We start from the raw sequence: 25,910 nt of genomic DNA, 5'->3' as shown, positions 1-25,910 counted from the left end.
GAAAACTAGATCAAGATTTGCACAAGGTTGTGGTGTCATTAAATTATTTCACCAACTTCCCTGCTACAGTCAGTAGAATTTGTCTACTCTGTTGTGGTTTGAAGCATTTCTGTTGTTTAAAAGATTTACCTCTCCTCCGTCTCCTTAGGCTTCTCTCCAATTGCAAGATCATTAGCTGACACATTCTAAGAAATAATCCAGATCTGGTCCCTATTTTCAGTGTAAAGTTGTGGGAAAAATTATTTGTTTGTTGACTACTTACTGTGTATTCACACAGAGGTGCCCATGTTTCTTGTGACTTCCAAAACTGCTGAAAATTAACATATAGTTGAAATGGCATGATTCTGTGATATCAAACAATTTGACTTGCTGATAGGATCCTTTGCTTTAGTGAAGAACTCTCCTTTTTTACACCTCTGCTCATACAGTTTGAGAGAGAATGTGCATAAGCACAGTAATATGAACACAGGGGTTAAAATGGAATTTACTCCATAAGAAGTTACTACAACTGATGTGCAAAACAAGTAGGTCATTTAAGAAAAACACAGCTGTGGGCTGTGTACAACCCAAAATTTGCTCATCACTTGCATTTCAACTCCTGTCTGGCATGGTTGCTAATCATATTACCAAGAAAAACTCCATAACTGGATGAATGTTATCCTAACGTGTGCATAAAATCAAAGAAACTAAATTGTTAGTTAAAACTTCTGCTTATTTTATGCAAGGAGGCATGTGGCTGGCTTCAGTCACTTTTGGTTGTTTTTTGCAGTAGATCTAAACTTTTATCATGGTTACCTTTTATTGGAGCACTTCTAAATAATTTGGGGTTGCACAGCACATGATGAGTTAATGCTTTCTTTTTATTTTTAGTATGCTAGAACTATCTGTTCCATCCTACAGCATGAGCTGGCTTTTTTTTGCTTGGTCACATTCCTTACAGTTCATCTGCCTATAAATGTTTTTAGACTACATCAAATGATGATGCTAAGATACTGTTGTGTGAAGTCATTAACAATAAAAATCAAACATAAAATTTTGTGGTTCATTTTACCCAAACACATTCCAATACTACTACAAAATCAACCAACCTCTACTTTTAATTAAAATCTTATTTAGAAGCTTTTAATCTAAAATCAGCATTTGTGACAGTTGTTGATAATTTCTGTGGGGGATATTTTTGTTTCTGGTAAAATGACTTGAGGTTTGTGGAAAGCAAAGAGCAAAAGTTTATTTGTGATTAGGGCAGGCAGTGTAAAATGTCTCAGACTTGGGGAGAATCTGAATGTGTTTTCCAAGACACTAAGAAATTAAGGAGCCTAAAAGAGGATATATTTCTGTTCAGCTAACAAGTTATATTTTCTGAGAGGTGTGTGATTTTCACTTAATAATCTTAATCCAAAACAACTCTGTTATTTTGGGATGTTGTGGTATATTGTATATTTACAAAGCATTGTATATTTACAAAGCAGCAGAGGTTGCTATTTCTTGCTTTACCTCAGTAATTATTGATCTAAAAATACTAACAGATTTAGAGCTGCCTGCAGTTCACAAACTGTAGATTTTGCAGCAGGCTCCCCAGGATTTCTGAGCATACTTTACAAGTAATGCTTCCACTGGTGGAGCCTTGAACTTAAACTGCTTTTAAGCAAGTCATAGATCTTGTGATCCCACAGTGGAAAAAGAAAACAGGTGGTAGGGCTAGATGTAATGGCTCTTTCCATTTTTACCAGTGCTCTGACAGCTTGCCCTAGGAAGCTTTCCCTTTGGAAAAGAGATAAAATAGTATGCAGAACTGCCCAGGCGTATACAGTGCATGTCAGCCTCTGACTCTTCCCATAAACCTTTAAACTATAAATTAAGAATTGGTCCTTTACTTGTTTATGCAGCAACAAAACATTTTATTCTTCCTTGAAAAAAAAAACAAACTTTTGTTTTCAGTGTATCACATGCTTAATTCAGTAACACTGTAGTTAAATTTGTGGTGTCTGACACTGCCTATGCATGGCTTTAAAAAAAGTCTTGAGTAATTGATTCAATGCAATATCTCTATATTCTTTACCAGATCCAGACCAGTATCTAAATAGAGCTGCATACACCCACAGTCTTCTATGTAATAATTCTTATGTATTTAATATTAGTATCTTCTAACACAGTTCCTTTTCCCTCATGGTAGAAAAGGTTTTGAAATGAGAATTCTGTATGTGTTTGAGTCAGTATAAACAGCTTTGCACTGGTATTGTTCTCATCAACAGCCACTCAGGGATGAGCAGAGCACCATGTCACTGGCACAAACCTAGACTGCATCAAGAAAGAAGGAACAAGCAGAACTGATCCTATTTTATCTGTATCACCACAGCAGATACTATGTTAGGACTCTTCAACACTCAAATGAGCATTGCATCCACATTTGGATCTTCCCTGTAAGAATGCTCAGGAAAACAAGGCTTAAATACCTGTGCATAATATGTCATGTCTGGCGTGTCAGTATCCAAATCTTGGTGGGTTGACCAAGCTTTTTTGAAAAAGCAGGTTCACTTACTTCACTGATTTGATATTATTTTCTTCTATGATGCAGCCTTTTCTTCAAATCCTTGTGCTAGTTAAGTATAGCAATGATGGCTTACATGAGTTATCTCAAATGAGTATTTAAAGGGTTAGGCTCTTGATTCAAATCACAATGATTTTATCCTTTAGATAGTGGGGTGACTCAAAATGCCTTTGTCAGATGTCTTTAACCTCTCCAGCTGTCCTGTCAGTGAGGATGAGTCAGAAACTGGAGTCTTACAACTAACACGCCCTAAATGTGGAAAGCTCAGCTGTTGCCATAACTGATTTGGCAGCCCGGAGCAGGATGGGGACTGGTGTATTACTGAGGTGACAGCAGCTTTTCCAGAGTGCTCCTGCATCTTTTAGAGAAGAGAGGAAAGTCTTGGTGTCCCTTGTTTTATTCTACACTGGTAGTAAGAACAGTATTTTCCAGGGGAACTGAGCTGACTGGGCTACAGTAGAAACAATGACCTTGGTAACTTCTGAGGCTGATAGTATGGAACGCTTTGTTCACTTCCTACACTGGCATTTGGGGCAAGGTGCTGAACTTGTAGAACATGTATGTGGTACAGGATGTGATTGGTCTGTGGTCCCCTGGAGTCTGAAGAAAGGCGTCTAGTCCAGGCAGAGAGGACTCCATTAAGAACTAGGCATTCCCACTGCTTGGTATATATATATGTATGGCATACACACAGACTGAATTCATGTGTTCAGTCCTGAGATATCTATACCTGTGTCACCCAATGCTAAGGGGACAGACAAGTTCTTTTAGGGATCTTAGGAGGCAGAAGGATGATCATTATGATAACCTGTAGTAGCAATTAAAGCTTTATTTTCTTAGCAAACTATTAAAATTAGTATATCAAAGAATTTATTGCTAGAATGGCACTGGATTTCTAGAAGCAGAATGAAGGTAGTCCAATTAGAGAAGTATCCTAATACAGCATTTATAATACAACCTAACTTACAATTACAGCTCTGTGTGCTGTAAGGCTTCCCTCAGGGTCAACAACAGCACCTCCCTGGCTGGGTGCCTGGGGCCTCCAGGGCTGGCAGGCAAGGGAGTAATTATCCTGGCGCCCAGCAATCTTGAGGCGGGTTGGGAGAGGAAGAAGAAATCTTTGCTTTGTCTGCTTGGTTCACAGGACCTTCAGGGCCTGATAATGAGGGAAAGTGAACAAATACATTACCTACTTGGCTACAGAGAGCAGCTGCTTGGCTTATAGAATGGCATTGGTTATGCCAACCATACAACGTAGGGTCAGGAGCAGGGGGTACTGGTCTCATACAATGATGGTTTTTGTAGCACTGTCCTGTGGATGTTAAGTAGAAATACCCTTCCTCACAGTGAGAGTAAGAAAATACTTCATAGAAAGCCATTCTGCAAACTGTAGTTAGAGTAAGTTGCATTTGTGGCCTTTGCTGCCTTGAAGCCTTCCAAAGGGGAGCTCTGCACTTCATGACCACCAGGCAACTGAACATACAACAGTGATTTTACTCTTTTCAACTAGCCACAGTTATAATCTGCTCTGGTCATATATTTTTCCCCTGTTCCAAAGAAACTCCACAGATCTAACAGCATTTTTTAAATTTAAATTTCATTTTAAATTTCAGCTCTATAGGAATAACGAAGCAATGCTTTCCTGAGATTTTGTTGATGGTTACTATGGCTGCATGTTTGAGCAGATTTGTGTTTTGGTTTTGCTTTCAGGGTAATGTTAAGATTATTACACAAACAATGCTTTCATTTTACTTCCTCAATATCTACTACAGGCTTCAACAGAAATGCACACAGGAAAGGAAAATTTAGTTTTAGCATTTTCATTATTATCTTTAAAATGCAGCTTTTACAGCAGTAATAATAAAATTTTCAACTGTTTTTGCTTTTTTTTTAGCTAACTGGATTTTGAGTAGTCTGCTGAATAGTTGTGAAAAGGAATTAGTGTGTATAATAAAGTTACTAAGCCTGAGATCTCCTTTAGTCAGAATCTGTTTTCAAGTACTTTAAGTACTTGAAAATAGAATTGTCTTTTAATTGGCTTTTATTGTGCTTCACCTCTTCATAAATCCTTTGTTGGGTGGAGAGAATCCCAAGGTATAATGTGCCCTAACTCAAGTTTCTTAGCTCTTCACTTCCAGTGCTAGGACATTGTTTTGGCTGGGATGCTGCAACTGCTTTTGGATCTGAATTACTTGAATGGGACTATAGAACTGATACAGGATAAAAGCTCACTCCCCCCAGGTGTCTAAAGAATTATTTTTGTGTGTGTATTTTTAAATTCAATTTGCCTTGATCTAATAGTTATTGCAACCTAGTGTGGGAGGTAGCACAGCAGTAAGGGAGTGAAAAGCATTGAATAACACTGCATTGTAAGGGAAGTGCAGGGAGAAATTGTTATTGAAGTAGAGCCTTTCATGTTCTTAGGATTCTTGCAGCATTCTCTCTGTGAAGGAGCAGCACTTAGTTGAAGAGCAGCAGTGTCCTAACAATAGCATGGAGAAAAACCTTTGTTTCATTAAAAGACATATAATTTGAATGTAACTAGTAAATGTGCAAGTGGAATGTCCTACTATGTGTTACTGGCTTGGTAAAAGAAGAACATAGGATACAACTTTCAGAGTACAGATTCAGGTTCATAATACTTGCCAGTAATGTCATGCTTGTGAAAGAAATAATGTGGCCGGCAAGACCAGAGCAGTGACTGCCCCTCTGTACTCACGACTGATAAGGACACACCTTGAGTCCTGTGTCCAGTTTTGGGCCTCTCACTACAAGAAAATATTGAGGTGCTGGAGCATGTCCTGAAATCATATGAAGAGCAGCTGGAATTGTTTAGCCTGGAGAAAAGGAGACTCAGAGGAGATCTTATCACTGTCCACAACTGCCTGAAGGGAGGGTATAGCCAGGTGGTGGTCAGTCTCTTCTCAAGTAATAAGCAAAGGGACAAGAGGAAATGACCTCAAGTTGCATCAGGGGAGGTTTAGATCAGATATTAGGGAAAATTTCTTCACTGAAGAGGTGGTCAAGCATTGTAACAGGCTGCCCAGGGAAGTGGTGGAGTTCTCATCCCTGGAGATTTTTAAAAGACAAGTAGCATGGTGCTTAGGGACATGTTTTAGTGGTGCACTTGGCAGTGTTATGTTGATGGCAGGACCTGATTATCTTAAAGGTCTTTTCCAACCCAAATGATTCCATGGTTTTCTAATTTTCAAGTGCTTTGCTCATACAGCAAATTATAACTACAATCATAAGGTGCTCTAAGAACACCTGACACTTGTACCTCAGCACTGAAGGATGGATCTTAATGATGAGGAGTGAAGTCAAATTAATATTAATTTATTTGTTATGTCCCCAAAAGATGTATTAGCCCGTACCCATAGATGGGCTATGACTGTACCTCTTATCTGGAGCAGGGGAGAGGAGAAAGAGACAGTGTTGAAACTACATTAAAATTCCAGGATAAGGCACCAAATATGTGTAAACCACAGACAGAATCTGCCAGAACTGTGAAGTCAAGATGCTCTGTGTTGAGCTCTTACATCTGCATAATACAGAAAACTACCAGTTGCAGGGGGTTCTCAACTTAATGGTCAATTTGTGTGGGGAAGAATAAGCAGCCTAGCACAGCAGACAACACTGATGCACATTCAATAAGGGCTTGATTACATTTGACTAACTTACCAAAGGTGATGACAGCTGCAATTGCAGTTACAGCATAGATAGCCTTTCAGTCACCAGCTGTCCACTCAACTCTGGTGTGTGGCTGCTTCAGCAGTACTTTTAACCAAACTGGGAAGGAAATAGCAAAATCCTGTGGAAACTACAGTAAATCATTGCTTTTCTCTTAGTATCTCTGACAATGCAGGAAAACTAGTAAATGTGGGCATGTTTCTGGAAATCAAGTAATTTTTTTCTCTTTATAAAAACTTATGGGAGCCTGAACAAACAATGTGAACAGTAGATCAGGTACAGACATAGGATATTACAGTTCCACCTATTCAGATTCAGGTAAATTAGATTGAAATTAGCCAGTTTGGTTTCTTTTGTTTTCAGTCTCGGTGTTTTAGGGTTTAAACAGGCTGAAGAGAGTTTTTAACTGGAAATTAGCATGGGGAGATATGATATGACAGACTCCACACCCAGAGCAGGTGGTTTTTATCCATTCAAATCATATCTCTGAATGGCCTTGAGAACAGACTAATCTAATCTAATATTGAAAATAATGTTAATTTTAAAACTTAATGAGAACGTTGTTACTTTTCTGTGTCAAATACATGGTTAAGATTGCTAACTGGTACTTTGCAAAGAATTTCCACTGTGCTTTTGATAAGAATAAACCATTGCAAGGGACCTACAAAACAATGCAATTCTGCATGGAAGAAAGCTTTGCCATGCTCTAGAATTGAGCTGATAGAACAGTTATTATATGGAGTCCTAATGTTTGGAATGTGAAATTGCATGAAATGCAGGCCTTAGAATAAGTAAATCATACATGTAGTATGTGGTTTTAAACTAGCTTCTGGCGAGATGAAAGTTTCTTTTCATGCTTTACTCTGATTTATGAGCCCTTCATTGTCACAATGTTCTGAACTTCTATGCAACAAAATCTTTTTTGAAGCACAGAAAATTGTGCTAACAGGTTTTTGTATCTGCTTTTCATTTTAGAGTAAAACTGTTACATTTGGATGACCAAATGATCACAAATACTTTGGGTTTTTTTCTTACCATGGAACGTCCATAATTACTAAGCCATGGTCACAGCAAGCTGCTCTAAAACTTCAATGAAGTTTTCTCCCAGGTCTACAGCCCATGAAACCCCCTTCCCTGTTTTTTACAAAGGTACCATATTTTTGAAAGCTTCAACATAAAGATTAACTTTGTAGAAAATGCTGAAAATCAGGTAATCTGGCTTGAACTCATTGTTAGCAGGTTAAGAAATGGGTTTCAACTCAGATATTTCTTGCCTCCTTTTTATAAGATAGGTTTTTTATGGCTTCAGGCATTTTAAATCTGGAATTTTTTAAAGATGCTAAGTTTAATTACATGCTATTTCAACTAAACAATGCTATAGTTTGTTTAAAATATACCTTTTCCAAATTTGTATCTTTTCCTCATATTATGAGAAAACAGTCTTTACCAAAGCCCAAGCATTTTCAAGGTGCATGGAAGATCTTGTCTAATTGGGAAAGTCTGTTTCAAGTATTCCTCACATATAAGCAAATAAGAGATGGATACCATTTCTATGCTATTTGCAAAGCAAGCTGTCTTTGATGATTTGTAGTCAATATGAATGTAGGTCTGAATTTTCCTTTCAAGAAAGAAAAGCCATTGATCATGAATGGAAAATGGTTTCAGTTATCATAGCTTAGTTTTAAATATACTGTGGGGATCAGTTATCAAAACTTAATTTTGAAACTTGATGCCAACCTTTGTTTTATCACTGTCTCGTGTGCTGACTGTGCCATCTGTTCTTCCTGCAGGGCCTAAGAAGGAAAATTAATCACTCAGCTATCCAAAACACTGAGTGGTACTTGAATCAGATGCACAAGGATGGCACAACACTAACTGAATAGATATTACTTTAGAAGAATTATTGTCTTAGGGTGACTTTATGATGCTGACTTGTATGCCCATTCTTCTGTTTAGCCCAGAAATAAGTTTTGTACCTTTAAAAGTAGATCTGAGAGTGAAGTGGGGGGAGAAGGAGAAGCAGTGGAATGTCTGAGGCAGTTGCTTTCAAAACATAGAGAGCTTCAGCATTTTTCTCTCCCGGACTGTGTTGTCTGCAGCATGGATGGACAGCAGGAGAAAGTTCTCCTTTGCTTTTTAGTTAGTGTTTTTTAGCTAGCTGAGGCAGTGAAGTTCCCTGGGCTATGTTTTTTCTTTTTCTTGGAACTGTTCAACCCTGCTCTGGACTGAAAACCCATAGGAGCACCAGCAGCTCACACCTGTGGCCCACTGGGGCCTGGGACGTGGCATTTTACAGTGCAGGAGGGACTGATGAGAGATTGAGCGAGCTGAGCTACAGCCTACGACAATGACTTGCTGAATTTCCCATCTCTTCAGAACAATGAGAGGTTTTATTGTTTAATATTATTTATTTTTATGCTTGTGCATACTTTTCTTGTTAAATAAAAAGTTTTTTCCACTTTTCTCCAAGGAACTTTTTTCCCAAACCAACTGGAGGTGAGCCTGCTTGGGTTTGCTTTCTGGAGGGACCCAATTTGGAGGTTTCCTCCTAAATTAGCCCTAAACCACAACATTAATCTCTATAGAAGCTCTCTGAAATGTCATCTACCTTGCCTACTCTAGCTGGTTTCATTACAAATACAGCTATCTCAGTCAATCCTTGGTTCAAGAAGGATTACTTTAAAGCTAGGCCTCTTAGGGCCACTTTTGATTCAAGGAGATCCTAGTGTGTGCAGAGCTGGGACTTCCAGGAAAACTTTCAGTTATTTGAGTAGTGTAATAATTTTTTAAAAGTGGAAGGCTTGCATGAAATTTGGCTATGAGGTGCTTTGCAGTGTTTGATCCAGGATGGCCTACTTGTGGCTGGCTGCCTGTGCTTGTTCCAGGGGTAAAATTTGTCCAAGCTCAGTGTCTTATTTGTGTCTTGCTTTCATAGGGATCAATACAGTGAATCAATAAAGATAACCTTCAAATGCTGGCCTTTCAGGCAGGACAAATATTGGTTGCAAAAAGAAGAGGGTATTGCTTTGAAATCTGTCCCCCTGCCTTTGTCTCTCCTGTCATTTTCAGTTTCTTGTTTTGCATCATGCTGTTTGTCTTAAGGAAAATCTGCAGACTGGTATCCCTTGGGGAGCTGACTCAGGCTTTAGTCAGGGTCTGTAGTAACTGGACTTCACAGAGATTGCACTTCAGACTTACAAGAGCCAGACTAACAGCACAAGCAGGGCTGTTGACCCCTGCTGCATATCCCATTGTAGGGGAAGAAAATAGGAAGTCAGAGAAGATAGGTTAAGTTCATATCAGAAAAGTATTGTTACATGAGGGCTGCCTTGAGACCCCTGCTTGTAAATGTGCTGTGGAACAGAGTCCCCATCCCAAATTATTTTTCTTAAAGCACATCAAAACTGGACAATCAGTGGTCAAAGCTCCTATAAAAGTATGGGAGTGCTGTGAGGCTGCCTGCTGCTCGAGCATGAGAGGAAGAGACAAGTGATGGATGTGATTTTTAGGCATCTGGGATGTCAAAACAAACAGTGATATGAACAGCTATCTAACTTTATTCTTTGGCCTCCTGCCCAGATTTGAGGTGCTGCTAACTATGTAGCCTCTCCATGAAAGCTGTGGAAAAAAAGCACTGGAAATCAGATGTTTCCTGTTGGCAGTGCTTCCCTAGTCCCTGAGCACTCGGTCTTAGTTGGAACTCTGACATTTGAGGGATCCATGGGCCCAAGGGAGGGGGAACAAGGCTCAGGAGGAACAGAATCTGCTGGGGCTTGAGGGGTTAGTTCAGAAATACGGGAAGAGATCTGAATTCCCAACATTTCACAGTACCTGAGAAGTTTTAAAGTGTAATGTTTTTCTGGAGAGGGGAGGGTGAGAACTGCATCAGGGAAGGTTTAAATAGCTTGATCCATCTCAGAGCTGATAATTACCAGATTTCTGCAAGCTAGGTGGAGGAAAAATTTACTGCAGTGTGGAAAAAGATTACAGACTGCTTATGAAGATACTGGGCAGTCAAATAGCCCCAGATTAAAGACTAGTGAGTCTTGAAATGGCTGGATTGTAAAATAATGTGACCAAAAGCTTTATGAACAGGGACAAACAAGCACCTTGTGCTCAGACCTTTTAAGACAGTAAAATAAAAACCTAATGGAAGCCTTACTTGAGTTGTACATTGCTAACATTTTATGTTAAGTATTAATAAATGACTTCCAGTTCTTAAGCCTTGAGGCTTCTGAAGAAAACTTTTTTCCTAAACTGAGGTTTAGAAAGAAAGGTTTAAAGACTTGCCTCAACTGTAAGACACTGGAAATCAAGTCACACAGCAGTCTTTTTCACTGTGGTGATGTTCAATCTACTGGAGAAATGAAAAAAATTAAGTGTGTGGTTCCACTTCTGTCTCAGCCAAAGACATCAATATAGGGGTTTACCTTTTGAAATACTGTCCAACAATTCTGCAAATCAACTTCTGTTTTCAGATGAAAGTTGTAAACAAGAAATATAAGATGCAGAACAATACTGAGTCCAGATTAAGTCACAACCATTTTCTTCTCTCTGCTTATCTAGCATTTGTATCTGGATAAACGGAATCTGGTGAGAGCTTGCAGCACATGCATGTCAGGATGAAAAATTACTGGGGAAATTACTGCAAATTTGTGTTTAAATTCAAAAGGCATTAAGTTTTCTCATTCCAAATACTGACCCTGAAAAGCTGAGCCTTGAATTTAGCAACTGTGACTTCTTTCAGGAATGATCTAGTGAATGTCAGTCCAAGGGTTTGTTACAGGCTGCGGTAGGCTGCTAATGATGATAAAAGGGAAGCTGTGTGATACACAGCTTGAAACAGAAATATTGAACTTCAATTTCTTGCCGCCTATCCTGCTAAAGGTTCTGTTATCTTCCCTTTGCCATTGTTTTCACTGCTAACTGAAGCAGATAAAACTGAGATTCTTTGAGACTTTTTTGAGAAATTTCCACAAAAATATTAGTAACACTACCAGTCAATGAAGTTTTGTTGTGAAAATACTAATTTCAGTTCAACAGAACAACTTCTTAGAAACTATCTGCAGTTAATATGTGATTAAGTTTTTTGCAAAATACTTGGTAGAGTACAAAAAATAAAAGTGTATTTCACCATTCATTATTTTGTTTTCCTTGAGATACTCAGTTTCGTTTCACAGTTTCAGCAGCTGATAAGTCTGAAGTCTAAACACAAGTTGCCATGCAGAGGGGTCTCCTTAGGGCCTGCCTGAGATGCTTTTGGGGAGAGTTGGTTTGCACGTTCCTGTTGTGCATACACCCTGTGTACTCATGTTTTTGAGCTATTAGCTACTCTTCGCCTTTCTCCCAGGCGGTTCGGAAACGCCAGGCTTGGATAAGGCCTTAGAAGGCCCGCTCGGGGCCCTCGCCCGCCGTTCCCCGGGAGACGCAGCGGGACCGCTCCCGCTCACTGCCCGCCTCCCTCAGCCGCGCGCCCTCCCGTGCGCCACGCGCCGCTGCCCCTCCGGGAACGTGCGCCCGCGCGCCGCGGCCCCGCCCCCCCGCCGCGAGGCGCGCCGCTATTGGCCCCGCTCCCCCCCGTGCCGGCGCTGTTGTGACACGTGAGGGCGGCGCACGTGGGGACGTTATGTAAGGCGCAGGGGGAAGGGGCGGGGCCGGCACGCGCGCGAGCTGCGGGGCCGCCGCGCATGCGGGGTGGGGGAGAGGGGCGGGGCAAGGCCGGTCTGGTTGTGCTCCCTCCCGGACAGAGGCCGCGGAGGCTGCCGAGCGACAATGAAGCAGCAACAGCAGCAGCAGCCGCTGGCACCGCCGCCCCCGCAGCCTTCCCAGCAGCCGTCGCCTCCCTTCGCCAGCCCGGGGGTCCCGGCCTTCCTCAGCAAGCTGTGGGCTCTGCTGGGCGAGACCCCCAGCAACCAGCTCATCACCTGGAGCCAGGTCGGCCCTCCCTCCCCCCCCCACCTCCTGCCCGCCCGCGTGTGTCGGAGCCCCCGCCATCACCCTGCGCTTCGCTCCGGCGGGCATCGGGGCCTGCTGGGGCCTCGGCGTGCCCGTGGGGAGGACGGAAAATCAGGGCACGGCCACATGGTTTGGTTGGGCTCGGCCCGGGCTGAGCTGCGCTGCTCGGCAGAGGCCGGCTCGTCTCTGCCCTCAGCCTCTCCCTTGTGTTTTAACTGTGGAGTTGGAGCTGCGGTGCCCGCCCTGGGGGCGCGTCCCCCGCACCGCTGCGGAGGGCGGGGGTGTCTGTCTGGCGGCTCTGACTGAGCAGGCTCGGGCGCCCGTGGGGGTGCGAAGGGGCCCGGGAGCCGGAGGATTTTGCCGTGCGGTTAAGGAGCCGGCGTGGGGAACGTGGAGCTGCGGGGTGGTGGGTGCGCCGGGAACCGGGCTCGCCCTCTGTGAGCCGGGGCTGCGGGAGAGCTCCGGGAGATGGAAGAGCGGCGTGCTCAGGCCCGGTGCTGTTTCCTGTGTGCTGCCCGCAGGGCCGGATCCCGCAGGGACACTGGGGGGCGGCCACGTGGGGCATGGCCGGGGGCTTCCCGGGCTCGGTGTCCACCTGCTGGGGTGGCGGGAAGGGGATGGGCCACGGAAGAGCTCGAATTGGGCACCAGTTTTCTCACAGGGCAGTGAAGGGCTGGCAAGGTGCTGCAGTGAGCATCATTGACAGTTCTAAGCACATATTTTAATAATAACTGCTTCATTTTTTCCCCTATATGCTGTTTTCAATAAAATCTTGTTCTCAAATCGTATCAATATCTTCAAGTGGTATTGAGTTAAACTCAATTGAGAGCTTCTTATTTTAAATGCTCTAGAAATAATGAAATGTCTTAAATATTTTACTGGAAATGATTTACCAATACCTTCAACCAGAACTTCCCAAGGAGGGAGGCAGGAGGCCTCAAGAGATTATGGCAGCTTTTCTTTTTTGTTTTGTTTTGTTTTAGGATGGGATTTTTTTGTGATTTTTGGGGTGGTTTTTGGTGGGTTTTTTTTTTGGAAGAGAGATACTAAAGGCTTTATGAAGATTGATATTGTCTACATTAAAAAATGCTGGTTTCGCTGCCTTATGCTTTTGATGGTATATTTCCAAATATATTTTTATGTTTATTTAAAGTAAATGTACCAATACCTGTGTAGGTATCCTTGTGTTATTTTTTAAATTAAAAACAGTAAAAATAATTGAGATTCTGCAAAGCTGTTTCTTGAGGGGAAGGTTCACCCGTCACAGTTGATATTATTAACAACCAGCAGTTCTTGTGCGAGGAGGTATTGGGATTGCGTGTGATGTGGGTGAGGAGTACCAAATGAAGCACTTGGAAGGCTGCTGTGTGCTGGAGTCATTGGCATTAGGAGTTGACTATTATCGTATTTATTATTATCGTATTTAGCTGTGTAGTGAAGCTTACAGGCTTAATGTCTGTGCAGCTTTGCTGTAAGTGACTGTCACGGCAACAAGAACTTGTGGATGTGTTTCCCACATTTTTCATGTGCTGGGCCTGGACAATGTCAAGGTGCTGATAAAGTGAGGCATTGCATGGAAGTTGTCTGTTGGTGTCACAGGTCACTGTAGTGTCACTTGCTTCAGCACCTTCAGTTTGTGAATTTAACAGACAGCATTGGCTAAAATAGTCTGTTCTTGCATTTCTTTTGCTTCCCATTTTTCTTCTACTGATAGGTTCTCAGCAGGAGGTAGGTAGGCATTAGGGGCAGTTTTAATCTCCCTACCTTCCTCTGTGTTAAGGCCTAAGTCATCCAGTAGAGAGCCATTTGTAACATCCTGTTTCTGATGCTCCCTGCTGATTGCTGGAACGAGCTGTTGTGGTTTAACCCCCACTGGTAACTAAGTGCAGCTCAGCCACTTGCTCACTTCCCCACCCCCTGGTAGAGAAAGTAAAAGTCGTGGGTTGAGATGACCATTTAACACTGAAATGAAGTAAAGTATGTGATAACAGTAATAAAACAGAAAGAAAACACGAGAACCAAATGCCCAGTACAATTGGTGACCACCTGCAGGCCGGTACCCAGCCCATCCGAAAACAGCAGTTGGCCCTCCTGCTGGATAACTCCCCCGTTTATATATTGGGCATGATGTTCCCTGGTATGGAATATCCCTTTGCCCAGTTTGGGTCAGCTGTCCTGGCCATGCACCCTCCCAGCTTTATGTGTGCCTGCTTGCTGGCAGTGCTTGGGAGGCTGAAAAGACCTTGACTTAGGTAAGCACTGCTCAGCAACAACTAAAACTTAATTTACTATCAACATTATTCCCTAACTGAATCCAAAACTCAGCACTCTACCAGCTACTGCGAAAAAAATGAATTCTATCCTAGCTGAAACAATGACACCTGCCTTTGGACAAGGACCTTTGTATGGTCTTAACAGCTGGTTGTTTAAGCTTCTTGGGATCACAGAGCTGCTGGCATTTGAGGATAAGAGAAATGACTCACTAAACTAAAAAGACCTCTTAAGATGCAGGAAAAGTGTTGACATTTATTGAAGATAAGACTTTTTATTAACTACAGAGTGAGAGTATTGTGGATGTGTAGACAAAACCTAAACCATTTTGAAGTAGGTAATTTGCATTCTGCCAATTACTTGCCCTGTAGTTTAAATGGAGTGCGGTCATTGAAGAACAAAGATCTGATCAGTCTATTTTAGTTCAAGCCTGTGGATTAAATAAAAGATCAGTCTTGCCTCACAATTGGCATTCCAGGAGGGGAATCTTGCTTTAGGTGACTACCTTTTTGGTAACTATAAAACCCAGTGGACACCCTCACCTCTTTGACGGCTTCATCTGCTCTACAGATCCTATCAAACCAATCATGGTTTTATACTGAAAAGCAGATGGGACTGTCAGCTGGTTGTTGGTGTTTTTTCTTTGCTCAGGTTCTTTGTTAAGATTCCTTACTGGCTTCAAGACTACATTTAAAATTGATAGTATTGTCCTGTAGTGAAACTGATCATTGCTGGTAAACAATTATTTCATATCTTCAAGCAGTGTGTAACAGTAGAAATGTTTGCCTTCAGATACAGGTAATGATGTAAATTGATAGTACTCAGTTGCTTTGCAACTGCAAGGTTTGTACCCTTTTTGTTTTGGAAAATTGTAGGCAAGCAGATCAGTAATGTACTGCGTGCACAAAGGAAACATTCCAATCTGGTGATTAATTCTAAAAGCCCAGTGTGTTTTCTGCTATGGTTTTTAAGTAGCTTAATGTGTCTCTCTCATTTTAGAATGGAAAGAGTTTCTTGGTGTTGGATGAACAGAGATTTGCAAAAGAGATTCTTCCCAAGTACTTCAAGCATAACAACATGGCAAGCTTTGTCAGACAGTTAAACATGTGTAAGTTCCTGGATTTTTGCATTCTAGCACAGTTCTAAATCCTGTACATAAACGTTAAGTTATCATTTCCTTTGAGCAGGTGCTTTGTGTTCTCTGCAACTAGGATACTGTCTTATTCTCAAAATTGGTAACGGGATAGTGGGGACAGCATATTTTTAATTTCCTAAAGTGGGTTTTGAGATTTTTCTTTTGTTTTTGTTTTTTTTTTAAGATGGCTTCCGTAAAGTCGTCCATGTTGATTCTGGAATTGTCAAACTGGAGCGAGACGGTCCAGTAGAGTTTCGGCATGCATATTTTAGGCAGGGCCGGGAGGACTTGCTGGAACACATTAAAAGGAAGGTTAGTGAAAATCCAGTGTGTGGAAAACCTGTACTGTTCAGTATTGATAAATAGCTAAGTTCTTGTCAAATTTTAATGCAGGATTGTGAGTGCAAATAAGTTCAGACTTTATGGAAACAAACTTCCCTGCTTTCATTTAGATCTTGAGCTTGTAAAGATATTTTGGGGGATTTGACAAGGCTTTCTTTATCTACTTTGCTGTCATTGTAGTAAAGTTTCACAGGTAGCAGAAAAGTGTGAGTTATGTAATATGACAATTTGCAAATGAGTATTAGAAGTGCAGAGCATACTTTGACTTTACCATCAGCAATGTAAGAAACTGCTCATTTATGTAGCTTGTTTCAGAACAAAGCTACTGTAAGCATTAGACTGCACACCCAAGAGAATGGGGCAAATGTATAAACACATTTGTTATGCTTCTGAAATGTGCTGTGCTGTTACTGAGTCAAGTGCTTATAGGCAGCAAATAGAAATATGGCAAATGAAACTGGATGTCATGTTAATTCCAGCCAAGAGCACAGCCCCACACAGCTACTTGCTCACTACCCCCATGTCAGGATGTGGAAGTGAATTGGGAGAGTAAAAGTGAGAAGACTCCTGGGTTGAGATGAAGGCAGTTTAATAAATAAAGCAAAAGCTACACACACACAAGCAAAGCCAAACTGGGAATTCATTTACCACTCCCCATGGGCAGGCAGGTGTTCAGCCATCCCCAGGAAAGCAGGGCCCCATCACATGTAATGGTGACTTGGGAAGATAAATGCTATCATTCTGAACATCCCTTCCACTTCCTTCTTCTTTCCCTCAGTTTTATGTGCTAAGCGTGACACCAGATGGTAGGGAATGCTCCTTTGGTGAGGTGGGGATAACTCTCCCAGCTGTGTGTGTGCCCTCTCAATTTTTTGTGCAGCCCCAGCCAACTGGCTGGTGGAGTGAGAAGCAGAAAAGCCCTTGACTCCATGTGTAAGCATTGCTCAGCAGTAACAAAAACATCTCTGTATTGCCAGCACTGCAGCACAACTGCACAAGTCCAAAACAGAGCCCTGTGTTTGCTGTTATGAAGAAAATTACCCCATGCCAGCCAAAACCAGCACAGGGTGATGTACTGGTTATCACCAGGTTTTGTGATGCATTAACGATAAAATAGAGCCCTTGGGAAAATGCCTGAAGAGTCAAGAGTGTACACAAATATTTGTAACAACTAAAGCTAATGTGGTGACAGCTGTGTTTCTGGTTTGGGGTTTTTTTGGATGCTTGGTTTATTATTAAATTAAGTGTATATTTTGCTAACTTTAGTAAGAAAATATACTTCATCACCAAAAGAGAATAATAGTTAAGCATGAGTTAAGGGAAGTGTTGTTTCTGGATTCTAATCTTTTAAAGGTTTCTTCTTCGAGACCTGAGGAAAACAAGATCCGTCAGGAAGATCTCTCTAAAATAATATGCAGTGCTCAAAAGGTGCAAATTAAGCAATCAACTATTGAATCTCAGTTGTCTCTTTTGAAGAGGTAAGTTGCTTCATCAGTATCTGATCCTTAATGCTGAGTAATTGTTGATACTAGATATTGGACAAAGACATGTTTCTAGGTGTCTCTTGATTTCTGGTTGCCTCATTTCAGTTATTGCTTTAGGAACGTAAACTTCCATAAAAATTGCTTTAAAATTGAATTTTTTGATATTATTAAAAGTTACAGGCAATGATGGTGTCTGCAGACCTGTCTAGTAGTAGGCAATTAAATGACACCTTTAATAATATTTCCATATAGATGCTGAGTCTGAATATTTAAATCAGCTCTTAGTATAAAGTATGCTGGTTTTTGTCTTCAAGTTTGAAATAGCTAATGTATTGTTTTGAGGCAGAGTTTAGTTTGTGCAGCTTGCATGTAATAATTTTGTAGGACAATTAATGTCTATGCTCATTGTTTTTATTTTCCTGTTGTTTTTGTCCTTATGCCCCACTGTTAAAAATTGTGGAAGTGTTAATACCCATGAAAAAGTGTTTAGAAAATCTAATTTGGAAATTCATTAGTTACCTTATTGACAAAGAAACGAAATTGAAAATCGAAATGTAAATAGAGTTTTTGTAGAATTTCAGTACTACCTGCTTAGAAATTATGATTTATTCTCAACAGTGAGATAAGTGTCACAAATTACTTAATCCTTTAGAATATGTACATGCAGACTAGATACATAAGCATATGGTCATGCACTGTAAGTCACATCATCTCAGTAGAAACTATTAGAGTTTCTATTTCTTCTTCTAGAAGATGGTTTCATGACAGTGTACCTCTGTGGCAGAGGTCAGTGATTAGTTCAGGTTTTAAGAAGTAAATTCTCTCATTTCTAGACTTCAGTTCTGCTGACTTGAGTGGTAGAATATTTAGAGGCAAACTTCTTTTGCTTAGGGCATAGTCTTTGTTAGAATTTGAACAGTCTAGAGTCAAAATTATATTTGCCCTTTTGAAATCCGGGATGAATTTGGGTTGAAAGGAACCTCAGAATGCCATCAGGTCCACACTGCTGCCCAGAGCAGGGCTGGCTTTCACTGAAATGGCAGCCAGCTGCTGATTAACTGACAGTTTGTAGAGATGTGAACCTAGGGGTTGGTCTTTGAGGTCCATATTGTCATCTCATCAGTTTAAAGTGAATGAAGTAGAAACTGGAGCTAAATCAGAACACCTGGTCCTACAAAACATGTTGAGAAAGTAGTGAAAAAGCTAAGAAAGTTCAGAGTCCCTCACTTCTGCTGTTAATTTTGTGATGGAACTGTACTCTTAAATTGTGTGTTGGACATAGGAGCACTTTGAGGAGCGAGTAGTTCCCTTCATCACACTGCATATGAGCTGCTGTTTCTGAAAGTGTAGTTTAAGGTTTCCTAAAACCCCATACACCAGTGCAGTTTGCTTCTTTGTGTTGAAAATTAAACTACAAAAGAGAGGAGGATGGTATGTTGTCTACCCATATCCACTGAAGCTTTTGGTACTCATTATCTACCTCTTAACATGGCATACACTGTGGAAGCAAAAAGGCTTGTGGTTACAATAGTGCAGTTTTTACACTGTCTCAGTAATTAGAGTCCTGTGAGTACTGGAAGAACCAAGGTTTCTAAAACAGTGTTTTGTGAAAACTGCTACCTCTGACATGCTCCTGTTATTTTTGGTCACCTAACATGCCTGTTTACTGGAGCTAATGGAGGTAACTGTTAAATGCTGATGGTTAATTTTTAAATGCTGAATGTATAGTGCCAAATTTGGGTATTTTGGCTTTTTTTCCTTTAAAGCAGATGGAAATTCTCTGCAGGCTATGTGTTTGAGTCTTTGTTTCACAGTTACTTTCCAAGGCTGCTTGGTGCCTGTGTGACACTCCCACTCCAACCCCCAATCTAGAAATACATTTCAAAGTGTTTCAATGAAGCCAACTGATCTTTAACAAAAATTAAATACTAGTTTTAGTGTGACTTTTAAATCATCATTTTTAAACAGAGAGAATGAATCCCTTTGGAGGGAAGTGTCAGAACTGAGAGCAAAACAGTTGCAACAGCAGCAAGTTATTCGAAAGGTAAGGCTTCATTCAAGTGTTGTGTGTGCTTGAGTGAGTGCTTCTGAAACAGGAATGCTTTGCCATGTTATCTTGCTTTGCCCTCACTCAGCTTTTTATAATGTCAGATCTCTCTTTAATAGAAAAAACAGCAGGGTGTTATATGATGAACAAACCCTAGTAATACAAACATTCAGGGTATTTTATTGCATAAGCAGAAAATAAGGCCAAAGTCTTGTGAACATTTTCAAAGAAAGAGGCTCAAGAACATCCTACATCTGTTATTACATTAACCTTAATGGTCCATCCATTTTTTAATTACTTTGGGAATCAGATGTCTACTTCTCTGTGAGCTGCTTGGGAGTAACTTGCTCACTGCAAGAATTTCAAGATTCTGCATTGGAAGTTCACTGCTGCCCCACTTAACTGACCTACTGACTGTATATTCTAGTTACAAGAGGAATAAATAATTGAGTGGAACCTATTGATTATATGTTAACTTAGATTATTTAACAGTTAGATTTATGATCAACCAAAACTGATATAAATGCATAGAGTTTATAATCTATTTTTTTTTAACATATCAGGGCATCACTGCAAGTAGCCTTATAGCAAAGACGTACTGATTTTTTTTCCCAGTTTCTTCAAGCCAGATACATACTTTAAAGCCTTAGATTTAAAGCATAAGAGAAGGAAGGCTAACATTTCAGAAGAAATGACAGCTGATGAATACTGTTAATTGTACATGTAATTTTTTTTCTGAATCTGTCAAAAATGTCTTTCACCAGAACCAGTATTTACAGATTCGGGTTATGTATATGGTCCACATCCCTATATGTCTTTTGTCATTTCTAATTAGAATTCTTTTAATCATTTGAGTTGCTGTATGTCTTTCTGTGTCTTGTATGATGTTGTATAAAAGCTGGCTCTTATCACCTGCTATGTGAAGTCTTTAACAATCGAGTAACTATTTAGTTATTATCAGCACTGGTTTATACCTTGATTTTTAGGTTTTCTGAACAGCTTTGTATAAAAGTTATTATGCAAAGAAAGTGTTTTGCTGTTTACATATAGGTTTTATTACTGTTGTCTTTTGCTATAAGATGCCTTGGTGCTTATGAGAAACAATTGCAGAGTAAAGCAACCAACAGTAGTGTTCTCTCCCTTACAGATTGTACAATTCATTGTTACCTTGGTGCAGAACAACCAACTAGTGAGCCTAAAACGTAAGAGGTAAATATGATCTTGGACACTTCTGTCCACTTGATAAACTGACATGCCTTGTTGACTAATGACCAAAGAGGTAGGTTTGAGATGGCTGCCTCACTTTGCTCTTTCTGATGTAGGCCTCTACTTCTGAACACTAATGGACCTACAAAGTCGAATGTATTTCAGAAAATTGTGAAAGAACCAACTGATAGTAGCCACCATGTAAGTTTTCTATTATGGGTACTCTCTTAATGGAGTGCAGGTGGGCACATGGATCAAATTCATTGTCATATGGAGACTATAATTCAGCTGTGTACTGACAGCTGTCAGCTTGTACACGTGATAGGCTGTGTTGTTTCCTTTCACAAGCTGGAGGGGTTGATAATCACCATTCACTTTCCAACATAAGCAAATATAAACCAGTTATCTGTGTATTAAATACATGATGGTGCTGAAAGCAGTTTGCTTTTAAGAGTGGTGCTATTAGAAATAGCACATAAAATGTTTCAGTGTTATCTCGGGAATGTGGCATCCCTGGCCCCATACAGGGACAAGGGCCCAGTGTGCTGCTCAGTCATGTCATGTTCCTGTTACGTTTGAATGAGTCACACCACTGAAAGTTGTTTTCAGCTGTCCAAATAGTAATTGGTGAGGAAATTGTTAGAACAAGCCCTCTAGTGTGGCACTAGAATTAGCTTTATAACAAAGTATTGTTTAAACAGCAGTCACTGTTTTAATATTTTTAGTTCTATTGTCTGTCAGTGCTAATATAATTTTATTTCTACACCTGTAGTATTTACCAATTCTTTTTCCTATAGCTGTTATTCTCCAGCATGTTTATTTACTTGTATAGCTTTTTCTATTAAACATAGATCTATACAAACAGCTTGTAATCTCCAAGGTGTAAAAAAAACTCTAAGACTTCATTAGATGTGAAGCATTTTAAGATTCAGTGATAACTGTCAAAATGCTGAAGCTCATTGTCCCTCTACCATGACTCTTTTAAAAATAATTCTCAGGTACCTCTCAACAGAAATGAGGGCTTAAAAAAAAGGGAACAGATTTCAGATGACATTGTTATTTATGATGTCACTGAGGATGTGGGTGAGGAAGAACATCCCATGGCTGATGAAGAAAATCTTCCTGTTACACCAGAAACAAGTGAAGATACCACTTCGGATTCTTCCAAGTAAGAAGTCTCAACATGTTTGTGTTGATAAATGACTTTCAGTGTTGTATAACATGCACTAATTCAGATGTCTTAGATAATTTTTTTGGTGAGGTGGTTAGGATTATTCAGTACTTCTGCACATACAGAAACTTCATCTGTGAATTCACACTAGCTTTTGACTTACTGACCTCTGGATTTGTTCCAAAATAGTTAATTGGCTGTTGGAGTTTTAATATCGGGAGGATAGATAGAAACTGGTGAAAGCAATATGTATTATTGCATAATAGTTAAATATACTAAAGCTAGAGTAAGACAAGTCTTCTTTACTTTTTGATTGTGAGTACAGATAGGAATGACTTCCCTTGTTTTTCCAGGTTTTTGTGGAGAAAAATTTACATGTGGTGTATGTCAGATTTTGGTCCTTGCATTAAGCCAATTAATTTCATGGTTCTGGGTTTTTTGTAGTCCAATTGTTTTTTGTAATTGAGTTCCTTCCAGTCTGTACTCCAGTGCTACAGAAGTTCTTCATGTTTCAGCTACAATCAAATTGAAACTCGGTCCAAGGATTTAGATGCAGCTCTCTTCTTGAGTAGCATTGGACTGATAGGGCCTGTATTATGCCTCAAGGAAAAAAAAATAATATTTGTAGCTTATACTTGAATTGGCACTGTTGTTCTTGCTCAGCTGATGCCTGGGAATGCATTCTCTGATAGAAGAGCTTCATGAAAAAAAGGCTGTGATAGAGAGGCAGCGTAACTAACAGCTTCTTAAGGGTTAAGAACCAGAATAGGCATGAAAGCAAATCATTTGAGGCTCGCTCTTGGTTTTCAGGTTTTGTTCCTGGTATGCATAATAAGGTTAACTACAAACCTGTTGACTGGGATGCTTTGTTGTGGGTGCTCCAGAGTTGATGCTGTTCAACAGGAAATAGGCAAAATATATACTGTCTGTCTGTCTGTCTGTCTTGGTGACCTTGTGTTATGTGGTACATACTTCACGTTTATATGCAAGCTTATAGTGGTTCTAATGACAGAAGTGTCAGTGTTCCTATAGCTCTTTAGCAGTTGGTTACTGTAGTCTGGCACAAGAGTGTCTGCTAACTGAGCTGCGTTAATTGTATTGATCATTACAGAACTGTATCAATGAAAGATATTTCGAGTATCTTGTTGTGTTTAGTATTAAAAAGAAGTAGAAAAAGGCTCTTTCCTGATAGTAGCTTGACTGAAGTGAGAGGTAACTAAACCTGTGGAATAATACCCATTTAAGTGTGTATGAAATGCTGTAATTAATTTATCTCACATTACAGCTGTAGCTGTAGCTACCATTCTCCTGATATTGTAATTGTGGAAGATGATAATGAAGATGAATATGCCCCTGTAATTCAAGGGGATAAAAACACTGAATCAGTTGCTGTCCCAGGTAATGCTCCAGCCAGCCATGTCAGTGACAGCACGAGCCCGCTCATGTCAAGTGCTGTACAGCTGAATAACCAGTCAACTTCAACTGCTGAAGACCCAGTCTCTGTGATGGATTCCATACTCAATGAAAATGGAGTAATTTCACAGAATATAAATCTTCTTGGAAAGTAAGTAGTCTGGTCTTTTGTTTTTTCTAGTATTAGAACTGATTATTTGACTGAAGTAAAAAGAACTGAAAAGCAGTTTCTGCTGAGAACTTTAAACTTACAGGCTACTGATATTCCATCCAGTTTCTGAAGATTCTTCTATTTTAAGTATTTTAAGATGCGACCTCTGATTTTAATTGTTAAGTGAGTGAGTTGTTTAATCTGGCAGTGTAATGTTTTGGAGATTGCTGAAATCGTCAGGATTTATTTTTGTCATTCCTGCAGGTGAATTAGACCCATTAGGGCTGTGCAAGAATTGCATCTCTGCTAATGTCATGTAATAGTGTTATATTGACATGATTCCTGTGATACCTATTCCAGAGCACCTGTCTGCTGACTTGGGTTCTCTTCTAAAGAGGCTAAAAGTCTTCATTTTTCCAGAGGTCATTTCTTGTGAAAGACTTAGTTCATTCTAGTTCTGGTAAAGATTTTTAGATGCATGTAGTACATCTGTGTAAAGCTTACTTAAGGATTTCTCTTACTTTATTAAGGGATACAGCAATAAAATACTGTTTGCCTTCTAGAGTTGAACTTCTGGATTATCTGGACAGTATCGACTGCAGTTTAGAGGACTTCCAGGCTATGTTGTCAGGACGACAGTTCAGCATAGATCCAGATCTCCTGGTTGATGTAATTTTGACTTAAAATTAAGTATTTTCATAATAGGCTATAGGAAACATTTGTGTGTATTGTTGCTGTTTAATATGGATTGAAATCACAAATGATCTTTTTTTCCTTCTCTTTACAAAGCAAAGTTATAAATTTTTATGAGTTTCTGGAGCACTGGTATAAGTCTTAATGCTACAGCACTGCTCAAGTGAATGCTTAAGTTTCTTACTGACCAGTGACTTGCTTAATGAAATAATGCTGATATTTGTTGTGATGTGAACTTAGACGTCAAGTCAATTAATACTCTTGCTTGGAAATAACCCAGCACATTATCTTTGGTCTTCTCAATAACTGGGGTTAAAAAGAACCTTCCTCCCTGTTGCAAGACCACATTGCTGGCTGGTAGCAGGGTGTTGTCTGCCATGCCTCACATGTCCCCTCTGAAGTGCTGCTCCCTGTCCATTTGTTCCTTAAGCCTAACCTGAGCCCCAGTGCATGAGGTTACTGGCTCCTGGTGACACGTGGCTGCTGAACCTGCTGGAGTGCTGTTGGCCCCCTCTCACTTCACTGAGATCCCTCTTAAAATCACCTCTGCTCTCCACTTACTGACGGCTCCTTCCAGCTTGGTGTCACTTGCAATTTCATCCATCTTGCAGACAGAATTATCCATGCAGCAGTGTCAGTAGAAATTGGTGTTTTAGGACTGCAACAAACCATGTTAGATGCCATACAGTTGTTTCTTTTGTGGTCAGGGTTCATGGAATTCGACGTAGTCTCCAGTCCTCATAGAGGGTGGAATAAGTACAGGGGTTTTTCTCACACATACAGAAGCAATGGTCTTGTATTCTTAATAGCAACACTGAGATACCTAAAACTTGGATGTCTTTTGTCTTATTCAGCTTTTTACAAGTTCTGTGCAGATGAATCCCACAGATCATGATCATATCACTAATACCAAAGTAAGTCTTAAATCCATTGCTCAACATATGCACTAGTGAGAGATGCAAAATTCACTCATCTTTTGCTGTTTTCTTTACTGGAATCATGGCACTTTGTGCTCTGGCTTTTAAGACTTGCATGAGAATAGGAAGACTGCAGCTGAGTTCATCCTGTTGGGCTTTAAACAACAAAGTAAAAAGCACCCTAATTAATTAGCAGTGCCCTTTAAAACTTGTATTACCTCTACATTATACCAGTCCCTTGACTTTTATATCCCCGAGATTTTTTTATTTGCAAACATGATATGCACTTCTATCAGAATGGTTTCATCTGTATTGTCTGGTGGGAAGAGAAACCAGTAATAAGCAGTGAAGCAAAGATGTAGCGCTTTGAATTTGTCCAGTTCATTTAAAGCATCAGTTTTGGTTCTTGCTTTGTAGTCTGTGTTTCCATTTCATGTTTTCTCAGCCAAGGTATGTTAGTGTGGATAATACTGATTATACCACTGCATCTTATCGCAAATAAAAAAATATTTGTCGTAGTCGTTCAGCTGTTCTCCAGTAGCATTGGGACAAGTTTTAAAAGTATATTTTAAAAGTTTGCTTTTGTTCCCAGGTGGAGACAAAGGGAAAAGAAGCTAACAAGAATAGTGCTGGTCCAGCAGCTTCACAGGAAATGCAAGGTACTAAGCCCAGATCAGTTTAGTTGTAGTCATCTATTGAAACGTTTCCACAGTTGAACATTACTCTAAAAGCCATCTCAGATATTTGCTCCTTATCTGATTTTATGTTATGCTGATAAATAACCAAAACACAATACTTAGTATATTTGCTTTTTAGATTTTTGTCTGCACTAGATGCAGAGAAACTGATGTTTTGCGGGTGAATCTGCACTAATAATGTTACACATG

General features: G+C 40.1%; 1 protein-coding gene across 2 annotated transcripts in view; it reads left to right on the top strand.

Annotated features, from left to right (window-relative positions):
• The first annotated feature begins 11,918 nt into the window (after nt 1–11,918).
• The window catches only part of HSF2 (heat shock transcription factor 2), a 16,635-nt gene continuing 2,643 nt past the window's right edge, over nt 11,919–25,910 (top strand). The window contains exons 1-12 of one of the 2 annotated variants that reach the window (XM_005487762.4): nt 11,919–12,172; nt 15,464–15,572; nt 15,784–15,911; nt 17,295–17,419; nt 19,394–19,469; nt 20,620–20,681; nt 20,795–20,879; nt 21,677–21,846; nt 23,135–23,413; nt 23,977–24,082; nt 24,961–25,020; nt 25,616–25,682. In XM_005487762.4, the coding sequence (XP_005487819.1) occupies nt 12,011–12,172; nt 15,464–15,572; nt 15,784–15,911; nt 17,295–17,419; nt 19,394–19,469; nt 20,620–20,681; nt 20,795–20,879; nt 21,677–21,846; nt 23,135–23,413; nt 23,977–24,082; nt 24,961–25,020; nt 25,616–25,682 (1,429 nt within the window). In that variant the 5' untranslated portion in view covers nt 11,919–12,010. The remainder of the gene's footprint in view (nt 12,173–15,463; nt 15,573–15,783; nt 15,912–17,294; nt 17,420–19,393; nt 19,470–20,619; nt 20,682–20,794; nt 20,880–21,676; nt 21,847–23,134; nt 23,414–23,976; nt 24,083–24,960; nt 25,021–25,615; nt 25,683–25,910) is intronic. The other variant, XM_074537904.1, reaches the window with a different exon arrangement.

This window comes from Zonotrichia albicollis, chromosome 3 (assembly GCF_047830755.1).
Source record: "Zonotrichia albicollis isolate bZonAlb1 chromosome 3, bZonAlb1.hap1, whole genome shotgun sequence".
Lineage (NCBI taxonomy): Eukaryota > Metazoa > Chordata > Aves > Passeriformes > Passerellidae > Zonotrichia > Zonotrichia albicollis.
Note: the sequence above shows the minus strand (reverse complement) of the source record. Positions and strands in the feature narration are given on the sequence as shown.